Here is a 27,724-nt window from a genome sequence, read left to right as displayed (position 1 = left end):
ACCAATCTACAATAAATGTATTCTCCTTCAGATGAAGCCTTTTTATGTATCTGTTAGTACAAATAATATTTCCATCACCATAGGATTCTATAACAGCAGGTAAATGTTAATGAGATCAGTTGTCTCTCATGTAGCTTTTTGTAAAAACCATACTTCAATCACCAGGGGATTAATTAACAGCAGGAAAATGTTTATAAGAAAATTGTACATGAATTTTCTCCTGTTTGAATTGAACCAAACTAATATGTTTTATCTACATATAAGTAAAGCCACTGACTAAACATTGAACTGTAAAATGAATGCAAAGACAAGTCAAACTACTTACCAAATGCATGTACAGCAATATAAAAAAAACATAGCTGGAAATGCTGTTTCTGCAGAAAATCTTTACACCTAAAAATATTTTTTTTAATTTTTTTTCACAAATAATCCATTAAATAAGAGATAATAAATTTAATAGAAAATGCATATCTTGTAGTAGACAGCATAACCCTTATCCAAGGTATCCAATTCTAAGAACTTTAAGAAGTATTTCAAATCTAAATGACAATAAGAATAAATTAAGAACAATAAAAGTGAGGCAACTGAAATTTAAACTTCATCTGAGTTTTGTGGAAAGATGCACTGTGTACGAATGACATATAACATTTGTTTGATGCAATCTGGATTAGAGACAAAAAACGAAAAAAATCAGAATTTCTATCCATGTGTAAAGGATTATAACTCTAGATTGGTAAAAGAGAAGCCTTGATTTGTGTTTGTTGTAATAAGCATAGGGTATAAGTTTTATAGCATTTTGTTTTGGCAAAATGAAGTTAGAGAACAGAAACCAATTTAGAGATGTACAGACTTACAGACAAGGCTTAAACTTAATGTCCCCTCAGATATGATGGGAACATTAAAAATAGAACATTTCAGTTCATGCTTTTATACCACTTTCCTGTGAGAATGGTTTTAAACCAGTCATTCTTGGGGCCCTTAAGCTTCTGTTCCATCTTCCATATGAGCCAAGGCTCTGTGTTGAAGGCCCTACTGTGACCTATAATGGTCAACTTTTACAAATTGTGACTTGGAAGGAGAGTTGTCTCATTGGCACTCATACCATATCTTATTATTCTGTATTCATGATTTATAAGAAAATGTTTTTCTCTTTCTTAAAATATTTGTTTGAGTCTTTTGCCTGATGAACAAAGATGTAATGTTTTGTTTTTCTCAAAGAGTTTTTATTCTTATAAACTGTTGTTCAGCTACAATTACAAAAAGAAGTTAAAACTGCTTGACATGTACTAAATCTATTGAGGAATAATTTCAATTTTGAATTGGTACATAATACTTTATGATAATTGAATGTAATTAAAACCGAGATCATGACTTTTTTTTTGCTTTTTATACTTATTTACTATAATTTGGCTAACACTTATTCAAACCTTATTGGCCAAATGCTTCACTCTTTTCAGAGCATTTTGCTCTTTCGCTTTCTACTTTGATACTGGCCATGGTAACACCTACAAAGAAAATCTGTTTGATTAGGGTTACATTTTTCTAACAAATAAATCAATGGAATTGTTGTTTAAACAATCAAGCAATTGAAATTTGATATAACATTAGATACAAACTAAATTATGCATAATTCATTGTACAGGAAGGATTTTTCCAATAAAACAATCTTATAGAAATGTCTCTTTTTATACATAACTGACAATGGCAAGGAAAACACATTAAAAAAAAAAGGAACAAAAGAAACACTTTTTCTTTCCCTTATGTTTAATTTCCTTACAAACAAACAAACAAACAAACAAACAGACAGACAGACAGACAGACAGACAGACAGACAGACAGACAGACAGACAGACAGACAGACAGACAGACAGACAGACAGACAGACAGACAGACAGACAGACAGACAGACAGACAGACAGACAGACAGACAGACAGACAGTATAAATTAATGAACACAACAGGGGTTAAGTTTAGGAGGGAGGGACAAATGGACAGATTCAGATGAATTGTATATATGTTCTGCTTATATAATGCTGTACAGACTAATTCTACTGTGTAGTGCGCAAATATAAACATAGACCTGCAATCCCACATGCAGAGGGAGTTTAGTGTCATATTTTTAAGCCCGTTGCTCTGATTACACAGATTACCTGTGGTTCTCAATATAGTGGAGGGATTTACCCCCTCCCCACATTTATTCTACAATCAACAGCACAGGCACTTGTTTTTATCCATTGGAAGACCCCCTATCAACGCATATTTACAAATTATTTATAAATATACGTTGATAGGAGGGTCTTCAAATAGATAGAAACAAGTTCCTGTGTCAAGGTACGTGAAAGTTGTTTTAGTGTAAAAATAATTCAATTACTGACATACTGGTGTATGTTTTTTTTGCGAGAAAAGAAAGGGGAGTAATAAAATATTGTTTGAAGTGAACACATTGAAAATTTCTGTTTAAGCTACCTTGTGATTTTTCGTACGGGTGTGGATAGTAAACCCCACATTGACAGAAACAAGTGCCAATTCCAATCTCAATATTTTGTATTGTGCATTTTTCCTTATCAATATCATGCTTATTGGTCCAGGAACACAGGCGCGGATCCAGAAGGGGGGGGGGGGGGGGGGGGTTCCGGGTGTTGGAACCCCCCCTTTTTTTGGACGATCAATGCATTTGTATGGGGAGGTGTAGTTGGACCCCCCCTTTTGTCCTGATTAGGAACCCCCCCCTTTTTAAAATGGCTGGACCGCCCCTGGAACATATATACAGATATATACTGTTCCCAGATTGGTCTCATTCGTCAAAATAGATAGTAGTCGTTTCATGAATGTTCTGCCCAAAATGTCAATTTCTTTGCTTATTGTTTAGTTTCATATGTATATATATCATGTATATCAAGTTAAGTATCGGGAATGTTTACAAATTATTCTATACCATTACACTAATGTTACTCTTTCGTGTTGAGGTTAAAATGTAGTCGATAAGCGTCTAAAAGAATACGATAACATTAAAGAAATGCTCCCGCACATCTCGCGTGGTTTCAATTAACGAGACCTACTGAGGCTGATCCTTACGGCTACTAGCTGTATATGAGAAGCTATTATAGCTCGCGCATCGGATTACAAACACATAGGTTCCTGGTTCGATCCCCGTTCCGGGAAGAAAATTTAAGGGACTTAATTTTCGGCTCTCCCTTGACACTGTTTGCATGAGAGTATGGTCTTGAGTAATTAACAACTAAACGTATAGGTCACCGTACGGCCTTCAACAATGAGCAAAGCACATACCGCATAGTCAGCTTTAAAAGGCACCGAAATGAAAAATGTAAAACATTCAAACTAACGTCCTTATTTATGTGCGAAAAATGAACGAAAAACAAATATGTAACACATTAACAAACGACAACCATTTACAGGCTCCTGACTTGGGACAGGCACATACATCATGATACAGATTGTGGCTGGATTACCTGGGACAGTGGTTTAATAGTATATGCAACATTAGACTGAATTATAAAAATCAGTTGAAAAACGCTTTACTCATCAGATTGATACAAATAAAAAAACATATAACAAGATACAGAGTGGACGTGGCCGGGTTCTTGTATATCCCAACAACAAAAAGACAATAAGTACTGAACTGAGAGTGCTCGCAGTTCAGTGACAGCTAGTTCAAAGCCACTAACAACTAATAAAAAAAATCATGCATATAAGACTTAATTATCAATCAGTATACACATCCAACATCCAATGGATTTAGTGTAAAGACGTCATAAACAGTCAGAGGAAAAAACGTGACCTTGTGCAATGCCAAGATACAGGTATCGACAGATTGTAGATCCATAAATGTGTATGTATACAGTGTATAAACAATAATATTTAGTTTGCCTTTAATTTAATTACTGATAACAAAATCAATATTAATACCTATAAAAACAATATGCAATGACTAATTACAGTGTTGAATTAGTAACCTATTAGAATAAGTTTATTTAAAGGATCGATAAGCTTGTTTCTTAATTACCGGGCACGGTAAACAACCTTCCGTAAGAAAATAGGATGGGCTATCCCGTTTGAAATATGTTTTCTACAGGAACAAACAAACTTCAAAACAAAATCTTTATATCTATGGAAGTATTTATAAAATAAAGGTTTTAAGTAATTTGTTGTAACGAAATCCCTCGCTCAACAATTTACCAGTAATACATAGATTACGTTCGTTAAAATAAAAAAAACGTCACAACAGACACGGGCATAGCGAACTAGTTGCGAAATGTAAACACCGTATGATGGTGCCAAAGGAAAATCGCCATCCAAAAAGGGAAAATTAACAATAGGGAACGAAAAATCGTCCCTTTTGTCGTAAATTTTAGTTTGGAGTTTCCCGTGTAAAACCGAAATATCTAAAGACACCCTTGTAGATTTCGAAAAAGAGCAGGCTACAAGGCAGCACTCGCACCCGCAAAGTGAAAAGGGGTTAATACAAGTTGTAATAACTTGTTTCCCAATCCACTATACATAAATGTTTTATCTATATATATACAAATGTATATATATCATATAGGCATACCTTAGCACTGATTACGATCCTATGGTCAAAATTTAGTTTGACAGAACTAGTATACATATTTGTGCTTTCTTGTTTCTACTTGTTACTGTATTTCTCTGGGTAATGTCACATTGTATTCTTTAGGTTAAGTTTAGGTGCAGGATCGGAATTCTTCAGGGCTAAGTGTATCTTGAAATCGCACTGAACTCTAAATATTCTCCTATTATATTCGCTGTTCTCTCGTATGTCTCTTTCTTTGCTAGTAGGGTCTGGAGATCTATTGGTATATTATACATCTCCAGCTGTCTTTTCATTCTTCTCGTTCCTGATGGTATCGTGTGCAGTTAATTTAAGTTTAATGTGCCTTCTCCTTCACCACATTCCCAGTATGACACGAGGGGTTGGCCTATCTGGTTTATTAAGTCTAATCACGATAGCCTGTTCTAAATTTCGATATGATTCTTCATATAATTGGGTTCAGATAATCAAGTTGATGGGTCTTACCTACAATAGGAACTAGTGCATGCAGTTGTCTTCCCAGTATCGCTTCTAGTCTCTATTTTGTCATTTTTTGTTGACATCTTAACTGCACTTTTCACATCTGACATTGTTATGACGTGTACTGGTCATTTAGACTTGAGGTCTCCTGTGTTGTATCTTTTGCTAACCGGTCCGCTATCTCGTTCCCGGCTACATTAGAATGGCCTAGGATCTAAAATAGGGTAGTTTGTATGCCACCTTTCAGGAGGTCCCAATGCTTCCTTTAATGTCTGTGATAGTGTCGATGTAGTTAGTTGACTTCCAGTTTAGAGTCAAGATGCCAATAGCTGTCTGGCTTTATTAAAAGTATAAAGGTAAAATTACGGCCTTCAACACGGAGCCTCTGTCCATTTTAAGACTGTGTTAACGTCTCTTGATGTTTTGTTCTTTTAGTTCTTTGATGTCTTGTCTCTTGTGCCACTATGTGCCATCGTCAGCAAATTTGCAGTTTTGTCCTGTGGTGTTATCCATAATGTATGCTGCTATAAAAATGTTGAAGAGTGTAGGTGACAATACTGACCCTTGTGGTAAGCCAATTTTTGTTTCAAATTTAATAACCAATGAAATTATTCAACATGCATCTGGCTGTTTTATTAGTGTAGAAGCTATTTATCATGACTTTTCCTTTTATACCTAATTTATGCAGTATAGACATCAACCCCTAACGCCATACTGAATCATACGCCTTTTCCAAATCTACTAACCAAGCCAAAACTGATTCGTTCCTGTTCAAAGCATAAACTATTGTTTGGACCAGTCTAAGAAGGGGATTTGTAGTGGAATGCTTTTTTCTGAACCCTTCTTGGTTTAAGTCAATCAGTCTGTGTCCCTCAATATATGCAACTATTCGATCGTACAATGTATATTACTCTTTCCATTAATGACATTAATTTGCATAAAACGCTTATATGACTAATTGGAATAGAAAGAGGTGAAGTAGTAGCTTGTTTTCCAAGGTTTTCGAAGGAACTTTTTCATTCCGTTTGAATTTCACCTTTTCCCAAAATGACGTTCATCATAACCACCATGCATAGCTTCTATGAAATTTTGACATTTAATTTTCAAAGAGTTAAGAAAATAGTTGGTCTGGTCCTGGAGCTATTCCAGTCTGTATAAGCGATATATCAGTGGCAGATCCAAAATTTTCATAAGTGGGGGCATTGACCGCTTAAGAGGGTTGCCGCTCCCGTCATGCTTCGGTGATTCCCTATATAATCAATCTATCTTTTCCAGGAAAAGGGGAGGCGGGCCCCCTGAAAAACTCTCTAAATCCCGTCTCTGTACATACAGCTGCCTCTACTTCTTCTTTGTTGATTTCTCTATCGGAGCCCTCTCCTATCTGTTGTGATCTTTTTTCTTCTTTGTGCTGGTTATTTATGTTTATTACTGAGTTTCCTCGGCATTTAGATGACAGGTTGCTGAAACTGAATCTTTATATAAACTTTGACACTTATGATATCAAATATTTGTATGTATATAATACCAAGGATTAGTGGAAAAAAGGGGGGTCCATTCCGTAGGCGCCGGTCGCTTACAGGCTGATGTTGGTGCTGTTATGCAAATAAAATCCTTGATAATATTAACTATAGTTTGTTGGTTTGGTTTTCTCTCTTAAAAAAAAAGAAACATTGAAACAACGTGATGTGTTTGCTGTGATGATAGCTACGCTATACGCATGCTGAAATGATACTTCCGGTTGTACCGCAAGAATGGCGGACAAGCTGACCGATGCCGAAATAGCAGAGGAATTAAGGAAGTTTGGAGAACAAGTGAAGCTTCCCATAGACAGGAAAAAAAGACCATTGCTTCTAAAAAAGCTTAACCATTATCGTGCAAAAGAAAGGGCTGCCACGCAGCCCAAAAAGTCGACACCAACTCGTAAAAAACAGCCGGCTGAATTTAGCTCTGAGGAGAGCGCCGAAGAGGAAAATGAAGCCGATTCAACATTTGGGAAAATTTTTGGTCGTGCGAAAAAGACACCATCCTCTCCTTTCTACAGCAACACTAACACTATTGAAATATCCCCCTCGTCGTCAAAAGACGACCCTAAACTCAAAAGGAACACGAGAAGATCTTTTCTCTCAAAAGATGTTAATTCTTCTGAAAACAAATCAAAAATGTATCCAGACTTGTCAGAACTGTCCATTTCTAGTGACAGCAATTCGAAGAACAGTTCTTTAAATAGAAGCACTTTAGAATATAGTTATGAACAAGAATTTACAGACTCTGATCCAGACGAAAGTACATATGAAGTAGTAAATAAATCGGTGAACACAACATTTATTTATGACAATCAGGATGAGGAACCAACACTCCATCAAACTCGTAGAACACCTCCTCGTGGTACACCAAATCGTAAATCTGGAAATACCCCAAACTCTGTCTTGGTTCAAAGACAAAAGAAAAACAAATCTAACATAAATCATGTAAATAAATTGCCAAAAGAAGAACCCGAAGAGCCATTAGAGGATGCATTTCAGACTACAGAGAAAGTAACAGAAACATCATCAAGCTATGTTTCATCAATTCTAGTGCTTCTTGTTGCCATATTCTTCCTCAGTATTTCACTCACATATGTTTACTTACGAAGAGATTATTTGTTTCACACAGAATCAGAATCAGGTTATAACTTAGATACATCATAAGTTTTAATCTTTTTTAACATAGCGTGCAGGTTGTGTGTATTTATTTTGTTTAAACCAAACATCCTGATTTAAAAACATACCTTTTAAATTAAAAATTGCATTTGGTAAAAGGGTGAAAATAAATAAACCCAAGTAAAATCAATTTTTGTTGTACAAAATGTATAATTCAAAACATTATTTTTATATCTGACTAATTATTTGATCCACAGACATGTTAACTTTTTTAGTTGTTTATAATGTACTGACAACTTGTATGGGTCCATAACAGTCATGACTTAGATTTAGAATGTAAAAAAGCAGAAATTTAAAGCCAGAAATGTTGCTGCCATTTTGTCAAAATTGCATATCATTTGGTTATAAATATGTTTTTAAAAATGCTTTTGTTGGGTATAAAGTACAATTTTCACTCAGTTTTTGAATCCCAAGGGCCTTCCAAGTTATGCCCATTGACTAATGATGCAAATCATGCTAATCTGTGTTTTTTTTGTTGACATCTGAGAAGATACGTTTTATATTGAATAAATAATGGCAATGTTTTATTACTTGTATGTATGTTTGTACTGGTAAATTCCTCTGATATATATCCGAAGAACCCCCCATGGCATGAGCTCAGAGGGTACAGTGGAATCCGTGTACACTCCCTATAGGGATTAATGAAGATGTGTCACTAACTTATTTACAGTGTTCAATATTTACAAGGGCAAAAGGATACAATATATAAACATGTATTTTGGATATTTGTGTACATTGTAACTCAAGTATTGCACATGCTGAGATAAACATTCTAGTATATATCATTAATGAAAGATAAGAGTTTTATGTAAAAGCCGTGACATCAAGGCTTCATTTCAGTATAGGCAAACTAAATTATTTTTGGGAGAATAACAGAATATACAGATTTACAATAACCATGATAACCCCATCTGTTTCCACAGGAGTAATACAACTCCTGGATTGAAATGTTGATTGAATGTGAATATTGTGTATAGATTGTAACAAAAGTGCTTTGAAATACATTTGTATATGTGTTTTATTTTGGTATTAATAAATGAATTTATTTTTCAGGTCTTATTGTGCCATGGTCTACTAAGGTGAGTTGAATTAAATATGTATTCTCAGCTCAAGATATAAGATAAAGATATTTTAACTGCTGGGCGTAAATAAAAAAAGATCATTTATTAAAGCCATTTTCACATATTGCATGAGCAATAATCATGAGTGCTATCTCAAATATGCATGCATCACTTTACTGTAATCTATACTTTTGTAGAGATTGATGAAAGTAAAGTCCAGTTTTCTAGTCTATGTAAGAGAACTTTTTGATTTAAGGCAGTTTTTACCAAAGCTATGATTGGTGAATTTAAGATCCTTGGTGGTGGTTTTTTCTTATTTGCCAATCTTGAGCTATAAGAATTAACAGTCAAATGTAATCAAGAGTTTTAAACCTTTAGCAGATATTTTGGCATGTTCCTTTCAGGCAAGGTTATAATCATGCAGGGTTCTCACTAAGGCTAGTTCACAAGTCCTGGACTTGAAAATTTGTCTGGACTCTTTATGTTAAAAACTGGCTAGTCCAAAGATGCATCAAGATTTTAAAATGTTGTACCTAGTTTCAACTGAGCACAAACGTAGATTTATAGTTCCCTACTGTCGAATGGGAATTAGGCTTGCACTCTGTCTGTCTGTCTGTCATGAACAGTTACAGACCAAATTCGAATTTTGTTTTGGGCTAATGATTTTGTGCAAATTTATGGTCTTTGGACTAAGAATTAAAATAGCCTTCAAAAATCCATATTGAAAACCCTGCTCATGTGTAAGATTTTTGTAAAGTCATTTTACCAACCTTTTATGCCTTTACTACTATTCCATTTCATTATTGCAGCAATTTCAATACATTTGTATGCACATAAAAGGCATTTTTAGTGCTCCAGGCTCATTTGTTTCAGGCCCGTAGCCAGGAATTTCCAAGGGGGGGGGGGGGGTCCGTTGGACTCATGAACTCGACTTTAACAGTCCCAATTTGAACAAACGTTGACTTTAACAGTGCTTATTTGATTTCAGTCTGAACCCCCCTGGCTACGGGTATGTGTTTATTGTGATAAGGACTAAAGGTTTATATTTCTTCAAGCCCATGGTGATTTGGGACATCAGACAAAACAACATATACCATTAATTATAAGAAATGATCCTAGTTTACAATTTAATAGTTTATACTTATTTTTAAATCTGTTGCATATTTTATAATATTAAGATAAAAAAAAAATTGAGGTTTGTATTCTTTTTTTATATGCCCTTTTACAGGATGTATTATGGTACTGTAACTGTTGTCCGTCCGTCTGTCCGTCGTCAACATGCTGGACATTAATTCAAAAACACATTAACCAATTTGCATAAAACTTTGGTGAATTGTTCATATCTATTGACGTGACCTCCCTTTCGTTTTTAATAAATTTTAGATTTTTCCTTTCTGAGATTGGGTTTTATTCATTAAAAAAGGGGATATTCCGGTTTTCGGACAATAACTCGAGAATGCTTTCACTAACTTGCAAGAAATTTTGGTGAATTGTTTATATCTATTGAAGTGAGCTCTCTTTTTATTTTCATAAATTTCAAATATGAATTGTTGAACTTTATTCTTTGAAATTGTGACGGGTGTGTCATGGGCTCATGGTGCAGCTGTGTTTCATATATCACTGTGTCTGTAACATGACATTGTCCTTTACACCTTTAAAGACAAAAGAAATATGATGAACATTTTGAAATAAATACATAACTTTAACCCAACATTTCAATTTTTGCATGGCATAACATAGATGAGATAGTTATGATTACATGTATTTCAAAAAGTCATCTTTGAAATTAAAATTTTTCAGTTTGGTGAAGATAAACCACATGATACAGATGATATCTTGGAGATTGTTAGAAAAATTAGTGCTTACATTCATCAGCAACCTCTAGGTAAGGACACTTGATCATATATTTTGTATAGAGTTGTATTTATGTATACAAAGAGTTTGTGTGGATTAACAAACCTAAATTATGATAAACAAGAAATGTATAAAAAACATATAGTCTTCAACTATATACATTGTACAAGTATTTTTACCAAATGTTAAGCTTTTTATCTTTCCTGAATCTAGATGGTTGAATAAAATTAACACAGACTACCAGAAATATTAAAATTAATTTGGATTTTGGGATTAAACGCAAATGCATGGTTCCAAAATATTGACATCACTGATATATCTTATGTCTCCCTTTAAAATGTAACTTTTTTAAATTTACTATTCCATATCTACAAGATAATTCCAACCCTAAATTTACACAGGCATTACAGACTTGGTAATATTGTTTGACTCGTCTTGGCCAAATGATAATGTGAGCCTTTCAAAATCTTATCACCAGATCTATTGTCTATCATTTTGCATTTTATAACATTCTCAGAAATCCGCTCCTTGACCCATTTTGACAAAAGTACAAAAATGACAGAAGCACACAATTAAAATTATATAGAACATGGCAATTCAAGATAAACTATCAGAAAATGAATCTAGTAAAAATCTGTATCCTACCCTATTTCCAAAGCCTGATTAACATTTTGTTTCCATTATTCTTACAGATCCAAAAGCAGATGCGAAAAGAGTAACAAAACAACTTGTGAAAATGAAGTTGGAAAAAGATAGGGTTGTTAAGAAGGTTTGTTTAAGAAATCCAGTATTATACTATGTGTTGTTTGCAAGGTGGTGGTGTGTTCAGACTATGTTTCTAAATATAACTTATCATATTCAAAGCTCGTGAATATATTTGAAAAATTGATAGAAAATTACCAGAGGTCATTTGTGGTAATTGAGATTAACAATAATGTATGGAATTTTATTGTTTGGGTATCAAAATCATGTTTATTATTGTCACATAATACACTGAAATATTTCAACTGGCATATGTTTGGTTAGACTAAATGTAACGTACTGGAGGCAGATCTCTTGACAGGCACATAAAGAATGTGACAGGTTAAATATGTTTGTGAGCGCACAATTCTCCCCTTACGTGGGACAGTGGTGTAACAGTACAACATAAGCACAAACTATGAAAATATCCTTACCTACTGATCACATTTTTTTTTACCAATTCAATGGTGATTGCTTTTAGTAAATCCTAAACACATTTTTTTGGGGTCTTATTATGTCTATAATCAAAACTTTCTCTGAAAAGAATGAGTTCATTGTACCCTAATAGACAAAAACCATGGAAAATGGTCCTTAAATTTTTTTCAACGGACCTTTGATCTAGAAAAAGGTTTCTCACATAAGCATTTATACTTGTGTCAATTGCCATGAAACATGATATTGTTATACGACTGCAATTTTTTGTGTGTCGTATATTGGTATGGCATTGTCGTTGTCATCTGTGTCGTCTTAAGACAGTTAGTTTTCAGACAATAACTTTAGTATAAGTAAATAGAAATCTATGAAATTTAAACACAGTTTGAAACAACAAAGGAAGGTTGGGATTGATTTTGGGGTTATGGTCTCAACAGTTTAGGAATTAGGGGCCAAAAAGAGTCCCAAATAGGCATATTTGTAGTTTCCAGACAATATCTAGTGTGTAAGTGTATGAATCTTTCTGAAATTGTACCACATGGTTTCATATCACAAAGGGAAGACTGGGATTGAGTTTGAGGGTAATTGCCCCAAACGTTCAGGAATTAGGGGCCAAAAGCAAGCATTTTTCTAGTTTACAGACAATAACTTGTGTAAAAGTGTATGGATCTCTCTGAAATTGTACTGCAAGGTACCATACCACAAAGGGAATGCTGGGAATGAGTTTGGGGGAAATTAGTAAAACGAGGGTTAAAATAATTGGGGGGTGAGAAGGGATTTTTTTCTTTACCGTATCTTAAAATTTTCAATTTTTACATTGATAATTCCTAATTAATATATTTAAAAGAAAAATACTGATATGGCAGGTGATACAAATCAAATTCAATACTGTACAATTGAAGATTTCTGGCTATTTCTCAATACTGTACAATTGAAGATTTCTTGCTATTTCCCAATACTGTCAATACTGTGCAATTGAAGATTTCTTGCTTATGCATAATACTGTGCAATTGAAGATTTCTTGCTATTGCCCAAATACTGTACAATTAAGGATTTTAGGTATTGCACAGTACTGTGCAAAATTGAAATGTCTCTTTTTTTTTTTATAATTTGCTGAATTTTACCATTTTGTTAGATTATGGATATCAGACCATTCGAGGTAAATCAAATGTCCCATTTCAAAATTTTAAGATGTTGTAAAATGTTTTGGGGATATTTTAGGGTGAAACAGTTGTTTGTCTTCTTTCTACTATATACAATAAGCTGCTGGTGTATTCAGACAATCCAACAGTACAGACATAAAAGCTATTACCACATTTATTTTGTGTCAGAAACCTATATTATGTAAAAAATTTAATCACAATCCAAATTCAGACAGTATCAAGCTTGAATACTGTGTCCAAACTTGCCCTAACTGTTCAGGGTTCTACCTCTGCGGTCATATCAGGCTGCACTCAGTGAAGCATTTATCTGATCATTTAGCTGGTTAGCTAATTGTTGTAAAATGTTTTGGGGATATTTTAGGGTGAAACAGTTGTTTGTCTTCTTTCTACTATATACAATAAGCTGTTGGTACATTCAGACAATCCAACAGTACAGACATAAACACAATCCATCATAAAATGTTGTGGCAATAATTCATACAAGAAAAATATGCACATGTAAATCATATGATTAGAAACAACCAGGAAAATTTTTTATTCTAATTTGCCATACTGATATTTTATTTCCTGCACTAAAGAGTGTACCATGGAATTTCAATCTTGTATGTTAAATGGTTAGTATAAAGTAATTTGTACATGTTTTTCAGGGTGGTGATGAATTTGAGAAAGCATTACATTTAATCTTAGCCAATCCAGTGTGGTCCATCAGGTTAGTTTATTTGGTTTGTGTACACCAACAATACATATATAAAACATCACAGATGCAGATAAAAAAAATCCTGTCAGACATTGGGTCCTGCATGGAAGACAGTTTTGCCAGACCTATCAGCTGATTACCAGACCTATCAGCTAATTACCAGACCTATCAGCTGATTACCAGACCTATCAGCTAATTACCAGACCTATCAGCTGATTACCAGACCTATCAGCTAATTACCAGACCTATCAGCTGATTACCAGACCTATCAGCTAATTACCAGACCTATCAGCTGATTACCAGACCTATCAGCTGATTACCAGACCTATCAGCTAATTACCAGACCTATCAGCTAATTACCAGACCTATCAGCTGATTACCAGACCTATCAGCTGATTACCAGACCTATCAGCTAATTACCAGACCTATCAGCTAATTACCAGACCTACTTATTTAATAAAAAAAGCAAGTTCACAGTTGAATTTATGTACGCCAAACCCAGATTAGAGTGACCAGGTTAAATAAGGATATGACCATGACTGAGACGATATTCAATTTAATTATCCTGAATGTTTGGTCATGAAATATAGAGCTGTAATCCCATTCCTCGCTCACACAAATTTAAACATTTTAAAATATGTTCTGTAATAAATTTTATTATTTTTCTTTTAACAATTAATGGAACCCTTCATATTTTCAGATTACTAGATGAAGATGGTCACCCTTTAGAATATACTCCAGAACCCAAAGAAGAGGATGCTGTAGAAAAGGCAGCATATCTAGAAGCAGACAGAGATAAATCATTGTTAGAAAGACTGAGGGACTCCGCATACAGAATATTTGTTGGATTTGTCTTGTTGTTATCATGTAAGGGAAACAATATACCTTCTATGGAAACACTTAAAGTTCAATGCATTTGAAGCTCTTTTCTGGATAAAATTTCATCAGGAACTCTCAAAACTTAACGTTTTAATACATCGGATGTATAAATATATAGAAAAAAAGTAGTACTGTGACCAAAAGAGTCACAATTCATTTACAGTAAACTTTGAGAGAATTAGAACCTTCATTTTTAGCTCACCTGGCCCGAAGGGCCAAGTGAGCTTTTCCCATCACTTGGCGTCCGTCGTCGTCTGTCGTCCGTTGTCCGTCGTCGTTAACTTTTACAAAAATCTTCTCCTCTGAAACTACTGGGCCAAATTAAACCAAACTTGGTTACAATCATCATTGGGGTATCTAGTTTAAAAAATGTGTGGCGTGACCCGGCCAACCAACCAAGATGGCCGCCATGGCTAAAAATAGAACATAGGGGTAAAATGCAGTTTTTGGCTTATAACTAAAAAACCAAAGCATTTAGAGCAAATCTGACATGGGGTAAAATTGTTTATCAGGTTAAGATCTATCTGCCCTCAAATTTTCAAATGAATGCGACAACCCGTTATTGGGTTGCTGCCCCTGAACTGGTAATTTTTGGGAATTTTTGCTGTTTTTGGCTATTATCTTGAATATTATTATAGATAGAGATAAACTGTAAACAGCAATAATGTTCAGCAAAGTAAGATTTACAAATAAGTCAGCATGATCAAAATGGTCAGTTGACCCCTTTAGGAGTTATTGACCTTTATAGTCAATTTTTAACCATTTTTCGTAAATCTTAGTAATCTTTTACAAAAATCTTCTCCTCTGAAACTACTGGGTCAAATTAATCCAAACTTGGCCATAATCATCTTTGGGATATCTAGTTTAAAAAATGTGTGGCGTGATCCGGCCAACCAACCAAGATGGCCACCATGGCTAAAAATAGAACATAGGGGTAAAATGCAGTTTTTGGCTTATAACTCAAAAACCAAAGCATTTAGAGCTAATCTGACATGGGTTGAATTGTTTATCAGGTCAAAATCTATCTGCCCTGAAATTTTCGGATGAATCGGACAACCCGTTGTTGGGTTGCTGCCCCTAAATTGGTAATTTTAAGGAAATTTTGCTGTTTTTGGTTATCATCTTGAATATTATTATAGATAGAGATAAACTGTAAACAGCAATAATGTTCAACAAAGTAAGATTTACAAATAAGTCAGCATGACCAAAATGGTCAGTTGACCCCTGAAGGAGTTATTGCCCTTTATAGTCAATTTTTAACAATTTTCACAAAATTTGTAAATTTTTACAAACATTTTTTACTGAAACTACTGGGCCAAGTTCATTATAGATAGAGATAATTGTAAGCAGCAAGAATGTTCAGTAAAGTAAGATGTACAAACACATTATCATCACCAAAACACAATTTTGTCATGAATCCATTTTCTTCCTTTGTTTAATATTCACTTAGACCAAGGTGAGCGACACAGGCTCTTTAGAGCCTCTAGTTTAATGGTTTCTTAATTTATCAACAGGGACATTTGCATTTAGATAAATAAAAAAAAGTGAAGAAATATTATAAATGTAACATAAAATTTAAGGAAATTTGCATGTTAGGCCAACTAAAATTAATTAGTAGATTTTCATCCAAAGTTTTGAAAAAAATGGGGCGGGTGGGAGGATTTTATTTTTTAAATTTTATTTAATATGAAACCTTCTTGTGACGTGAACTTCATATATATGCAAGTGTTATAATTAGCTTATACCATGTACATGTGTAAACATGTATAAAGAATCGTACGTAAAAGTTTCAAATTTTTAAATAAATATCTCTGATTGGCAACGACTGTTCTACATACAATTACTACTTTAGAATCCTATTTCCAGTAAACAGTAAAATCATGGAGAAATTCTCTATTGAGTTGGACTACTTTTTAAACGATGGTTTGTAGTCCCCATAAAATTATGCAAATGCAATGGTATGCAACACAAGTATTATGAATGAAATGAGAACTCAAACAATGTTGGTAATAGTCAGGTTGTGCTTTTAAGATTCTCAAGGTATGCAAGACTGAAGCAAATATAATTGCAATGTAAAACATAAAGCTGTTTAATGACTCTTTTAAGGGTATTTGGTGTTTTTAAACAAAAACAATAGCCATGGGTAAATCTAAGGGCTTTCTATAACACAATGTGTATGTTTGCCGACTTTTTGAACTCAATATACGGTCAGTCATAGATCTAACAAGTCCTTGCTTTTGTCAGTTTTTTTAATCCAGTAATGTTTTTTTCTACCAATGTGTTCCAATATTCTTGCGCTTTTGAAATCTTTCAGAGCCCAAATTTACTTACACAAAGTCAATGTTTTATTAAAAAAAATCCACGGTTTTAATGACAGAAATTTCCAATTTGTGACATACCGCGATTTGCGTTCTTGAACACAGCGTAATACTCGTAACCCGAATATTTCATGCCCTTCTGGAAATCTATCTCTATTCTCCATAGATGATATTGTCATCATTGAGCAGTAGAATTTGTCAACATAATCGTTTTAAAGTACTCGAAACAAGAAATATGAAAACCGAAATTTGAAACAGGAAGTTCGAATGAAACGAAACTATTGACGGTTACCTGTAACAGAAATGAACAAAATCCGAAATTCGTAAATTTTTCAAAATAAAAAAATCGGGGCGGGACAATTTCAGAGGGGCGGGCGGGGATGAAAATCTATCAATTAATTTTAATTGGCCTTAAGAGGAAATTTTATTAGGAGTGGAACTGTCTTCTGATTTCCAATCCTGGTGCCATGAACCATATTGCTTATGTGATAGTTGACTTACTGCCATGTCAAGATATTGTCATCTCATGAGTGATGAAAATATAAGATCAAATGTATTGGTCATTATTTTTTATGCTTAAAAAAGGGGATTTTTTCGGACAATCGCTCATAAATGCTTCCATCAATTTTAATGAAATTTTGCTGAATTGTTTATATCTATTGACGTTTGCTCCCTTTTGATTTTTATAAATTTCAGATTTTACTTTTCCCTGTTATGAATTTTTATGCTTAAAAAAGGGGGAATTTTCCAGTTTTTGGACAATCTCTCATAAACACTTGCAGAAAATTTTATGAAACTTTGGTGAATTGTTTATATCTGTTGACTTAAGCTACCTTTTAAAAATAAAAATAAAAATAAAAATTAACAAGTATAGGTCACTGTATGGCCTTCAACAATGAGCATAGCCCATACTGCACAGTCAGCTATAAAAGACTTTGAAATGACAAATGTAAAACAATTCAAATGAGAAAACTAACAGCCTAATTAATGTACAAAAAAATAATCATTTAAAGCATAAAGACAAGCTAAAAGGGAAAAGGGTGTATGATGCACTTATAGCGCAGCTCTTTATTTTTAATTGGATTTATCTTCCTTTGTCCATTATTATAGTTAAATTAACGTCAATCAATGCTTTATACAATGCAATGTTCAATTTTGCCTTCCACTGATTAATTAAAGCAATTTATCCTTCATTTTATAAAGATATTTTAGTCTTCTTTTGAAATTGAAGTTGTCTTTCGTTGTCCAGAATGGTAGTTGAATCAACAACTACCAATGCTTTATACAATGCAATAATCAATTTTATTTCCTTCTGATAAATAAAAGCAAATTTTACCATTCAGTGCTTACAAGCACTTTGATTACCATTCTAGAGGTACTGCACCTTTCCAAATGAAAAAAATGCGTAATTTTCGAACTTGAGTTTGTCTCAACTTAATATAATATATATAATACTTTTTACCACAAAATTCAGATTTAAATTCAATTTTTGGAAGAGTCACTTTACAATTCTTCAGTTATGTTCTTTTATAAAATTATATGCTATCGAGGCATCATCTGTGTCTCTGAGGACACATTCACCATTTATTTACTAATAATCTATTTCTTAAAAAAAAACATCAGAAAAATAAACCAATATAAATGTTGGTACAGTTTACATTTTACAATAAAGAGATGCAGACAACCTGATAATCGGTAAATATACTGCTTTTTAGGCATCATACCAAGATAAATAGGGATGATAATTATCTGGTTTTATTTTTCAGGTATTATAGCAGGAGTAATAGGGTTATTAATTCTCAGGTTTTATAATAAGTCCAAAGAAGAAGAACAAAAGAGAGTCTACAATATGGTGGAACAAATCATTGGTAAAATTTTCTTGATTATAAAATCTGCCTAGTAGTTAACTTCCTGTTAAAAAAAAAATTAGAATTTTTTACTTTTCTTGGGGACTACAAAATGACAACCTGATTTTTAACCTACTTTTAGTGCTGTCAATTATGCTTTCTAATCATTAGGTTTCTAGTAGTCAAAATTTCCAGTCAACTTCAATATGATATTTACTAAAAAAAAATATTGTATAAGTGAATGTATATTTTTAAAAATATTTTCTGAAAACTCATACTGAGATACCATACATCCATAAGGGATATGTAGACTGATAGTGTGTAAAATTTGTGGTTTTACATAATGCTACATGATTTTCTTTTAATTTTATGTAGCATACCAAGTAAAAATTGCAGTTGAAGGTTGTGGTAATACTTATTTTTTTCTCAGATTCATGGTTGACTGAACATAGACATGTTATATTGTGAGTCGATCATGGTGTCCTATAGACACATATTTTTCCTCGATTCATGGTTGACTGAACAAGGACATGTGATAATGTGAGTAAATCATGGTGTCCTATAGACACATATTTTGTTTCTAATATTAATTATATATATATAATAAGCTATGAATAATCATTTAAAACATGTATGATATTTCATATATGATCAATATGGATTCAATTTTGACTATTTTCTAGATGTCATTAAAGATAACTTTGAAGCAAGTGAAGCAGAAAGTAATGTGCCGTCATTTATGGCCATTCAACATGTACGAGATCAACTACTACCTATATCTAAAAGGTAAACAAATTTGTTCATTAAATAAAAATTGATGACTTTAATACCTATATCAGAAAGTTAGTTAATTTAATTGAAGAAAACAAATTGACTTTAATACCTATATCAGAAAGGTAGATAAGTTAATTGAAGAAAGATTAGAACTTAGTAGCTTCATATCAAACAAACTTACAAGAAGTTGAAGCTGTGTAAAGGTATCTTTGCAGATGTGAAATACATATATAAAGCTCTTTTGTCATTATTGGTGGAAACATGATAATGTCAAGTGGTAGCTGATATCATTTTTAGAGACAAAATCACAACATGAATTCTGTAAAAACAAGAATAAAAAGTAAAATGAACAAAAAAGGATAAATAAAAATGATGAATAAAAATAACCTATTTATTGTACTACCATTTCTGTTAGGGTTGTCCAGTATTACAGAGGCCAGAAATTCTGGTTTGAAAGACAATGGTGTAACCATATTATGTTTTATACTGCATGATAGATATTCATATGATGAAGACATAATCTTTCAATCAGTTTAATTGAGGTCTGGAGCTGGCATGTCAGTTAACTGCTAGTAGTCTGTTGTTATTTATGTATTATTGTCATTTTATTTATTTTCTTTTGTTACATCTTTTGACATCAGACTCGGACTTCTCTTGAACTGAATTTTAATGTGCGTATTGTTATTCTTTTACTTTTCTACATTGGCTAGAGGTATAGGGGGAGGGTTGAGATCTCATAAACATGTTTAACCCCGCCGCAATTTTGCGCCTGTCCCAAGTCAGGAGCCTCTGGCCTCTGTTAGTCTTGTATGATTTTAAATTTTAGTTTCTTGTGTATAATTCGGAGTTTAGTATGACGTCCATTATCACTGTACTATTATGCATATTTTAGGGGCCAGCTGAAGGACACCTACGGGTGCGGGAATTCTCGCTACATTGAAGACCCATTGGTTGCCTTCGGCTGTTGTTTGCTCTATGGTCGGGTGGTTGTCGCTTTGACATATTCACCATTTCCTTTCTCAATTTTATTTTTGACATTTTATCACTTGAGTGCTTGATTCATTTTCTAATCTTTATACTTTTATTATTGTTTTAGAAAGAAACTCCTGCCTACATGGGAAAAAGCTGTTAAATTTATTGAAGCTAATGAGTCGAGGATTCGAGTTGAATCCCAGTCCATACAAGGAGAAGAATTCCTGGTCTGGAAATGGCTTCCAGTAAGATAATTTACTCTTATATTCTGATGAGAAATTTAAAAATATTTCCAAAGGATATGAGGAATTTGATGTTAAGGCTATTCCATTAAAATGTATGTTGGAGGGTAGGCAGGGACTTGCAAATTATCTCTACAAGAACCATTTTTTAGATAATTTTGCATAATGGTATCAGACGCATACTGAAAAAAGACTCGTGACCAACATTAGTTAATTAAACTTCCCTTCCTACCCTCCCACATACATTTTAATGGAATAGCCCTAATGAGGCAATTGATTTTGAATGCCATTGCTCATCCAAATTTATTTTATGACTTGTATGAAAACTTTAGATAGTGATAATATTAGTTAAATAGTGTGCTTGTGACCTAATACAGTATAAATGGGGTCAGTAAATTTCATATGGGGTGAGAGCGAAGCTCGAATCCCCATATGGAATTTACTGACCCCATATATACCGTATTACGTCACTAGTACACTATGTAACGAATTAATCTTACTGACTATCTTAATGTGTGAAATTTAGTCTAGTGACCTATCAAAATGAGCAAGTCTTCGATACTGTTAGCATTAAGAAACTACTTCCATTGATCTACAAAAAAAAGATGCCAACTGTAACATCTGCGATTATTCCGGGAATGTCACACACAAACCTTTGGGACATTTACTTATTACGTAACGTCACTACGGCGATACCAATTGTTTATTTTGTAGTCATTATTAAATTACTATCTGAACCATCAAGTCTTGCTCCGATCTTTCACCAACAAGAACAACTTGTTAGGTTTAAATGTGTTTTATGAATTTATTTCCATTGTAATCATCAATTTCTTCTTCTGTTGAAACCTTTAAGATTTTTTCTCAGTACGGTTTTGTTTTTATAAAGGGACGTTACACCACTACTAACCGTGTATGAAATAAGCCCCACCTGCCTTCTTACCTAACATGGAATATAAAGGGACGTAACACCACTACCAACTGTGTATGAAATAAGCCCCTACTAACCTAATATCAAATATACACTGTTTGCACGGGGACGGTTTTAACCAATCATATTCCTAAAAATGTATAGGAGGTAAGATAAGTTGAATTATCTATATCTACAAATAGTAAGCATTATGACTATAATTTCATGCCAGAGTTGTTAAAAGTAATATGAATGTATTAGAGATGTAGGATATTGGTTAAATGAGACAGCAACCCAATGACATAAACAAGAATCTTTAGATCAACATGAGGTGTTTAAAAGCAGACCTGTTTCTTCAGCATTCCTAGCATACTGTTTGTTTATTAATTGTTCTTACATTTACTGTTATGAAGTTATCAATGGAGAACATTTTTTCTACTTATATAGGTAACTTCTTAGAACATTTCAGTCATATGACAATAGAAACTTAATATTGATTAGAATTTTTGTTAAGACAAAAGGTTTTTGTCATATAACCATTAAAATAAAGTCTACAACATGAAATCATCATGAACACTAAATCTGATTGACCTATAGTTAGTGAAATGTCAGATTCTTTAATTTCAGACAATATCTAATGGTGGTAAAGTTTGGCAGGGGCAAGGTATGTGGAGAAACTTTAATTTTACTGGATGCATCATAGACTTGAATTTAATCCCATGAGAAATCTGTTTTACTGTCATATTTTGGAATTGTCATATTAAAGATAAATTGAAAAAGCAGCAGAAAGTGATTTATCATATCTTTATAAATAAATCAGCATAATGAATCTGTTAAATAGTTACTGTAATTTTCACAAATTAATGTGTTCATTTATTATTGCAAATTTTAAAGAATAGACAAAAATGTGTAACTAATTATTGCAATTTCAGGAAAATCTACTTTTGGATATATGCATCAGAAATCAAAATGTGAGTTCTTCTTATTGGGATACTCACCCAAATAAAAACCTGGCAATAATTTCTGAATTTACAGTATCAAGATAATGGTTTTCCACAGCTTGGAATCAAACTTGTGATTAGGGGCCAGCATGCAACCACAAGACCACCAAGTCAGTTTCTAAATCTGAGGAAACTTTGTTGTAAAGATTTGATAAATATAAATAAAAAAAATTACAGTTATTATACCATGTATACCAGTGAAACTATTATGTGTTATTAAAATAGATTGACTCGTGCTGGAAAACTCTTTTTAAAAGTATAGTATATCTTGAATTAATATAAATCTTATTCTTTCTTTTTGTAGCCTTTAGCGAGAACAATATGTCACCATCAACTAGTCTACATTATGGCCCTACTCCATGTCTGAAGATTAGGAACATGTTTGATGCTGATATGTAAGTGTAAAACTCAAAACATTATAACTTTTCTCTGCTAAATTGGCTCAGAAATGCTTAAGTTAATCATACTTAACTTAGTATGAACAGGATGGTAAAACATTTTTACTTGCATGTGTATAGATATAAAAAGGATCTTCTAGTTTTTCTGCATAGACACATGATGTATATGTCCTTTTAGCTTTGCTCCATAGATACACTATATAAAGGCACTTCCAGCTTTACTGCATAGATACAAGATGTAAAGGCCCTACTAACTGGACTGTTCAATGCTCATGCAGTTACTATAAATATTATCTGTGTTTATTTTTGGGCAATACTATTTAGGAAAGACTTTAATGGATGCATGAAGATAGTTCAAATTTGAATTATCATTGTTAAAAGATATGTTTGATATTTCTATAAACAGCATATAGGAAGCTAATGTGAATGCAGATTGGTTTTGTCAAGAAAAAAAAGAAAAATGTAAATACTTTTAAATGAAAGAATTGATATTGCAGGGAAATAGAGGAAGACTGGGAACAGAACGTGAAAGATGCCATTCTGGAGAAATGTAGAGGAATAACTGGTATACTACACATACATGTGGATGATACTTCTAAAGAGGTACATATTATTTAATTTTTACTGTATTTTTGAACAAATTTTCTAACCACTAGTCTGATGACCAATATTCTGCCATTTTTTTATGTGTCTAAACACAGTTTTGCAAATACTTGCTAGTCTGAATAAAATTTTACTAGTCTGGGGCATATTATAAACAAAACTGGGGTTGTAGGCCATACAAAAAAAATATGAATGACATAAAAAAATGAAAATTTGTAAGCTGTGTATCCAGTGTCTTGCCTACTTTTGCTGTAAATTGCATGCTCAACAAAAATGAGGGGAAAATCATTAAAAATATTCCTCTTGATTCTATCTTTTGATTGTAAGTAGCTTCTTTCTAAGTTTGGTAAAAATCCAGGAAAGTTTATGAATCTAATAAATTTAATAAATTGTTTAACTGCAGACAGTATGTAATGTTAACTGGAAGAAAAACTAAGTCTATTTATAAGTAAAATGCAGATACACAGGTACCAAATTTTAACAAAATTTCCTTCTAGATACTAGCTTTTGATATAGTCAAGCTTCTGTCCAAGTTTGTTAGAAATCCAGGATAGTTTAAGAAAGTTATTAAAATTTCAAAAACTTTAACCACAGAGTGAATTATTGTGGACGACCCTGACGTAATGAAGGATCACTATGTCTCGCTTTTTCAAATTAAGTCGAAGGCTAGACAAAAAGCACAAGATGTTCCATGAATGATAAATTTCCCACCATTTGGAATGTAATTACTTTTTACTGTATGCATTATTGCTAATGAAAACATTTTTAAGATTAGTTCATTCATATATCGACAGTGGAAGGAAAACAGATAACTTAGATAAAGTGACAGTGAAATTTCATTCTTGAAAACACAATTCAGAAAACTTTATTGAGCAACAAAAAAAGGGTATGCAATTATGTGCTTCTGAAGGTTGAGCAGTTCTTGCTCCACTTGTGTCACCCATCATTTTGATTGTTACTGTAAAAAAATCATTTATAGGATATGTTTGAATGTAAATCATACACTAGAAAAGGCTATTTAAAATTTCCTTGTATTTGTATAGTGATTTGTTCCTCTTTCAATTATAGGGCTGTGTGTACATGAAATGTGGAAGCTGTGAAGTGGCTTACAAAGTCTATAAATCTTTACATGGATGGTGGTTTGATGGTAAGTTTTCAAGGGATTGGGTTTTCTTACTGAAGAGATCAAGCTTCCTTCTTTTATGTTAAATAGGCAGCTATAATGACATATCATCAGTGATGACAGCTTTATATCAGAACCAAATTATATACTATAGGTACAGTGCAACCTGTCTAATCTGACACACTAAGGGACCAGACAATATTGTTTTGGACTGTACAGGGTGTCGGAATACTCATGTTTCACTTTTGAACAACACAAGTATTTTCTGCATATTGCTGGTTCAAGAAATTCTTGGATTTTTAATAAAGTCTTCAATCAAATTTAACTTTTAATCATATCAATTTGTTAGACAGTTTAGTGATCATGATACACTTTTACACATGATAATTACTTATTTTAATTTATCGATTAGCAGATAAGACTAATGTTTTATGAACACTGTCAGAAGGATTTTATTTAGTAGAATTATAATACGGAGATTTTCAAATTCAAGGCCTAAATTGTGGCCTTATCATAGAATTAAATTCAAAACAGTGTGGCTGTGGCCATTGATTGACACATTAAATTCATCCATTGACTGGGACAATTTACGTGAACGTGTGTCTGTAACGACCACTGTTCACGACGTACCTACGATAGACATTTAAACTGTGGGGTCACCAAAGGTTTCTTAACGCCTTTAATTATAAAATAATTCGAAAAATTAATCAGGAATAACCTTTATGTTTTGATTTATACAATTGATCTAAATCAAAACATCGTGTTATTCCTGATTAATTTTTAGAATTACTTTATTAAGGTGTTGAGGACCTTTGGTGACCCCATAGTTTAAGTGTCTTTAAAAAGTACATAGTGAGCAGTGGTCGTTACATACAAACGTTCACCTAAATTGTCCCAGTCAATGGATGAATTTAATGTGTCAATCAAAGGCCAAAGCCACACTGTTTTGAATTTCATTCTATTTGTCCTTTAACAAACCTCAACTAGACTTATTTTTTTACTTACTCAGAAGCAATTTTCCTAGTACAAATATGGTATAATGTGTTCAATTTATATCCACATTCTAACAAAAATGTCTCAAGCACACCTATATGTATTCTTTGGATGTTACCATGTCAATTATTTTACATTCACACTTCATTACTGAAGAAACAAGGAATTTTATGACTATTCTAGACATTTACACAAGTATATGGAAGAGAGGCATTCATAGGTTTATTGTTAACAAAACATAATTTAAATTGTCTTTACTTTATAATTGACAGGTCGTTTGGTAACCGTTAAATATCTGCGACTAGAGCTTTATCATAGTAGATTTCCAGTTTCAATTCGTGTTACCAAATCCTTGAAGCCTTCCAACAATAAGATGTCGTCTTTGTCCCAGCCATACCATCGATCAACACTTGAAATGACGTAATGGCATCCTATAGTTAGATAACAGATCTCATTGTACATGGACTTCAGTGCCTTGTATAATTTTATTTATGTTGATTAGTGCACATGATGTGAAGATATTTCCAAGACTGTTCCGGGTGAAGATGAACATTTAGTGACAAATGAATCGTGGATTGAATATTGCAAGATTTTGTAGATTTTTTTCATAGGGCAGTGTTGATTTGAATATCTTGTAAAGATGTATTTTATTTGTTTGTTTAATTAATGTACTCAGTCATGAAAGTGTAGGTTATTTCACCAAATTTTGCTTTGTATTATCCATTTCAACAAAACTTTCTGTTAATTTTTTCCTTTTTTTTGCTAGAGTACTAGTAAGATCTTTATGCACCATGTCTTTGGTCTAGTTATACATGTTATCTTTGGTAAATGTAACAATGGTCCATTGGTTTGATGTGTTATATCATTTTATTTTGCCATTTGATTAGGGAATTTCCGTTTTGAATTTTCCTCAGAATTCAGTATTTTTGTAATTTTACTTTTCCCCAGTAAAGGATAAGCCAATCACAGTTTCAAAATTTCATTAGATTTTTAAAATACTACTGGTTTTGTTTCCTTTAAGTGATCTAACACTTTCTAGTTTGGGCCAAAGTTAGCATTTAGATTTTTGGAATAGAACTGGGTTTTTTTCCTTTAAACTTCCTTGTTTTGGTTTAAGTTTACTTTAGGGGTGGGTAGATTGTTAACAGATAGGTTACTGTAGTTTAGAGATCTTTTAACTTTGACCTTTAGAGATCTTTTAACTTTGACCGTTATAGATCAGGATTCATTAGAGAACATGTAGCTATTATTGCCTTTGTAGTGTAGTACAATGTAATCCAATACTCGTAAACCAGCCTATTTCAATAGAAGTGCAACTTCAGATTATTTCATTAATCTACTCATCTTCAGAATTTTGCATATGAGGTTGGGATCAGAAAGTGTTTTTGGTTTTGATCCATTTGAAAACAAAAGTTCTTCACAATACAAACAATATTTGTAACAGAATAACCCTACACAATTATGTGCCATTTTTCTCAGGTAATTGTAATATCATGTTTTTATTACATAACAACTGTTCCATTAAGTTAAAATATAATGGGTACACCAACATTTTTTATGAGGCTTTAAATAGAATGACAGTGTATAATATAGGTTTATTTCTGACAGAGTTGATTTCAAAGAGTTTTTTTGAAGGTTAGTTTATAATGTTCATGCTGTTAGTTAAAACACCATACTCATCATGTGCTTATATAACTCTTATATAAGATAGGGGTATATATGACTTTTGTGTAGTTTTGTTACACTATTGGCAATTTTGTTATGTAATATGCCTTAACGTGTTCTATTTTATGTATTTTGTCAAATCCTACCATACAGTCAAACTTCAATAGTTTGAACTAAATAATAGTTAAGATGTTGGTATAACCCAGGCCATTCATTAGGAGGCGGTACCCGGTACTTTTACCCTCCTATGATATTGACAAGTACTGCCTAAATGTAGGAATTTTTATATAAGATATTCATGGAATAAA

General features: G+C 32.9%; 1 protein-coding gene and 1 long non-coding RNA gene across 2 annotated transcripts; one reads left to right on the top strand and one right to left on the bottom strand.

Annotated features, from left to right (window-relative positions):
• Positions 1–325: 325 nt before the first annotated feature.
• Positions 326–2,966, bottom strand: LOC139515162 (uncharacterized). Its single transcript, XR_011662799.1, has 3 exons — positions 2,936–2,966; positions 1,428–1,505; positions 326–393 (listed from the first exon to the last, which is right to left on the bottom strand). It is a non-coding gene; the product is annotated as an uncharacterized lncRNA (long non-coding RNA).
• Positions 2,967–6,770: 3,804 nt separating this feature from the next.
• LOC139493595 (inner nuclear membrane protein Man1-like) lies at positions 6,771–27,163 on the top strand. The gene is made up of 14 exons (XM_071282036.1): positions 6,771–7,711; positions 8,800–8,825; positions 10,608–10,692; positions 11,354–11,430; positions 13,645–13,706; positions 14,395–14,561; positions 18,658–18,759; positions 19,422–19,524; positions 20,609–20,729; positions 22,261–22,297; positions 22,939–23,029; positions 23,530–23,635; positions 24,704–24,782; positions 26,024–27,163. Exons 1-14 carry the CDS (start codon positions 6,799–6,801, stop codon positions 26,173–26,175), a joined length of 2,121 nt encoding a protein of 706 aa, XP_071138137.1. The 5' UTR covers positions 6,771–6,798; the 3' UTR covers positions 26,176–27,163.
• The last annotated feature ends 561 nt before the right edge of the window (positions 27,164–27,724 follow it).

This window comes from Mytilus edulis, chromosome 1 (assembly GCF_963676685.1).
Source record: "Mytilus edulis chromosome 1, xbMytEdul2.2, whole genome shotgun sequence".
Classification (NCBI taxonomy): domain Eukaryota; kingdom Metazoa; phylum Mollusca; class Bivalvia; order Mytilida; family Mytilidae; genus Mytilus; species Mytilus edulis.
The sequence above is the reverse complement of the archived record's forward strand: the minus strand, read 5'-3'. Positions and strand labels throughout refer to the sequence as shown.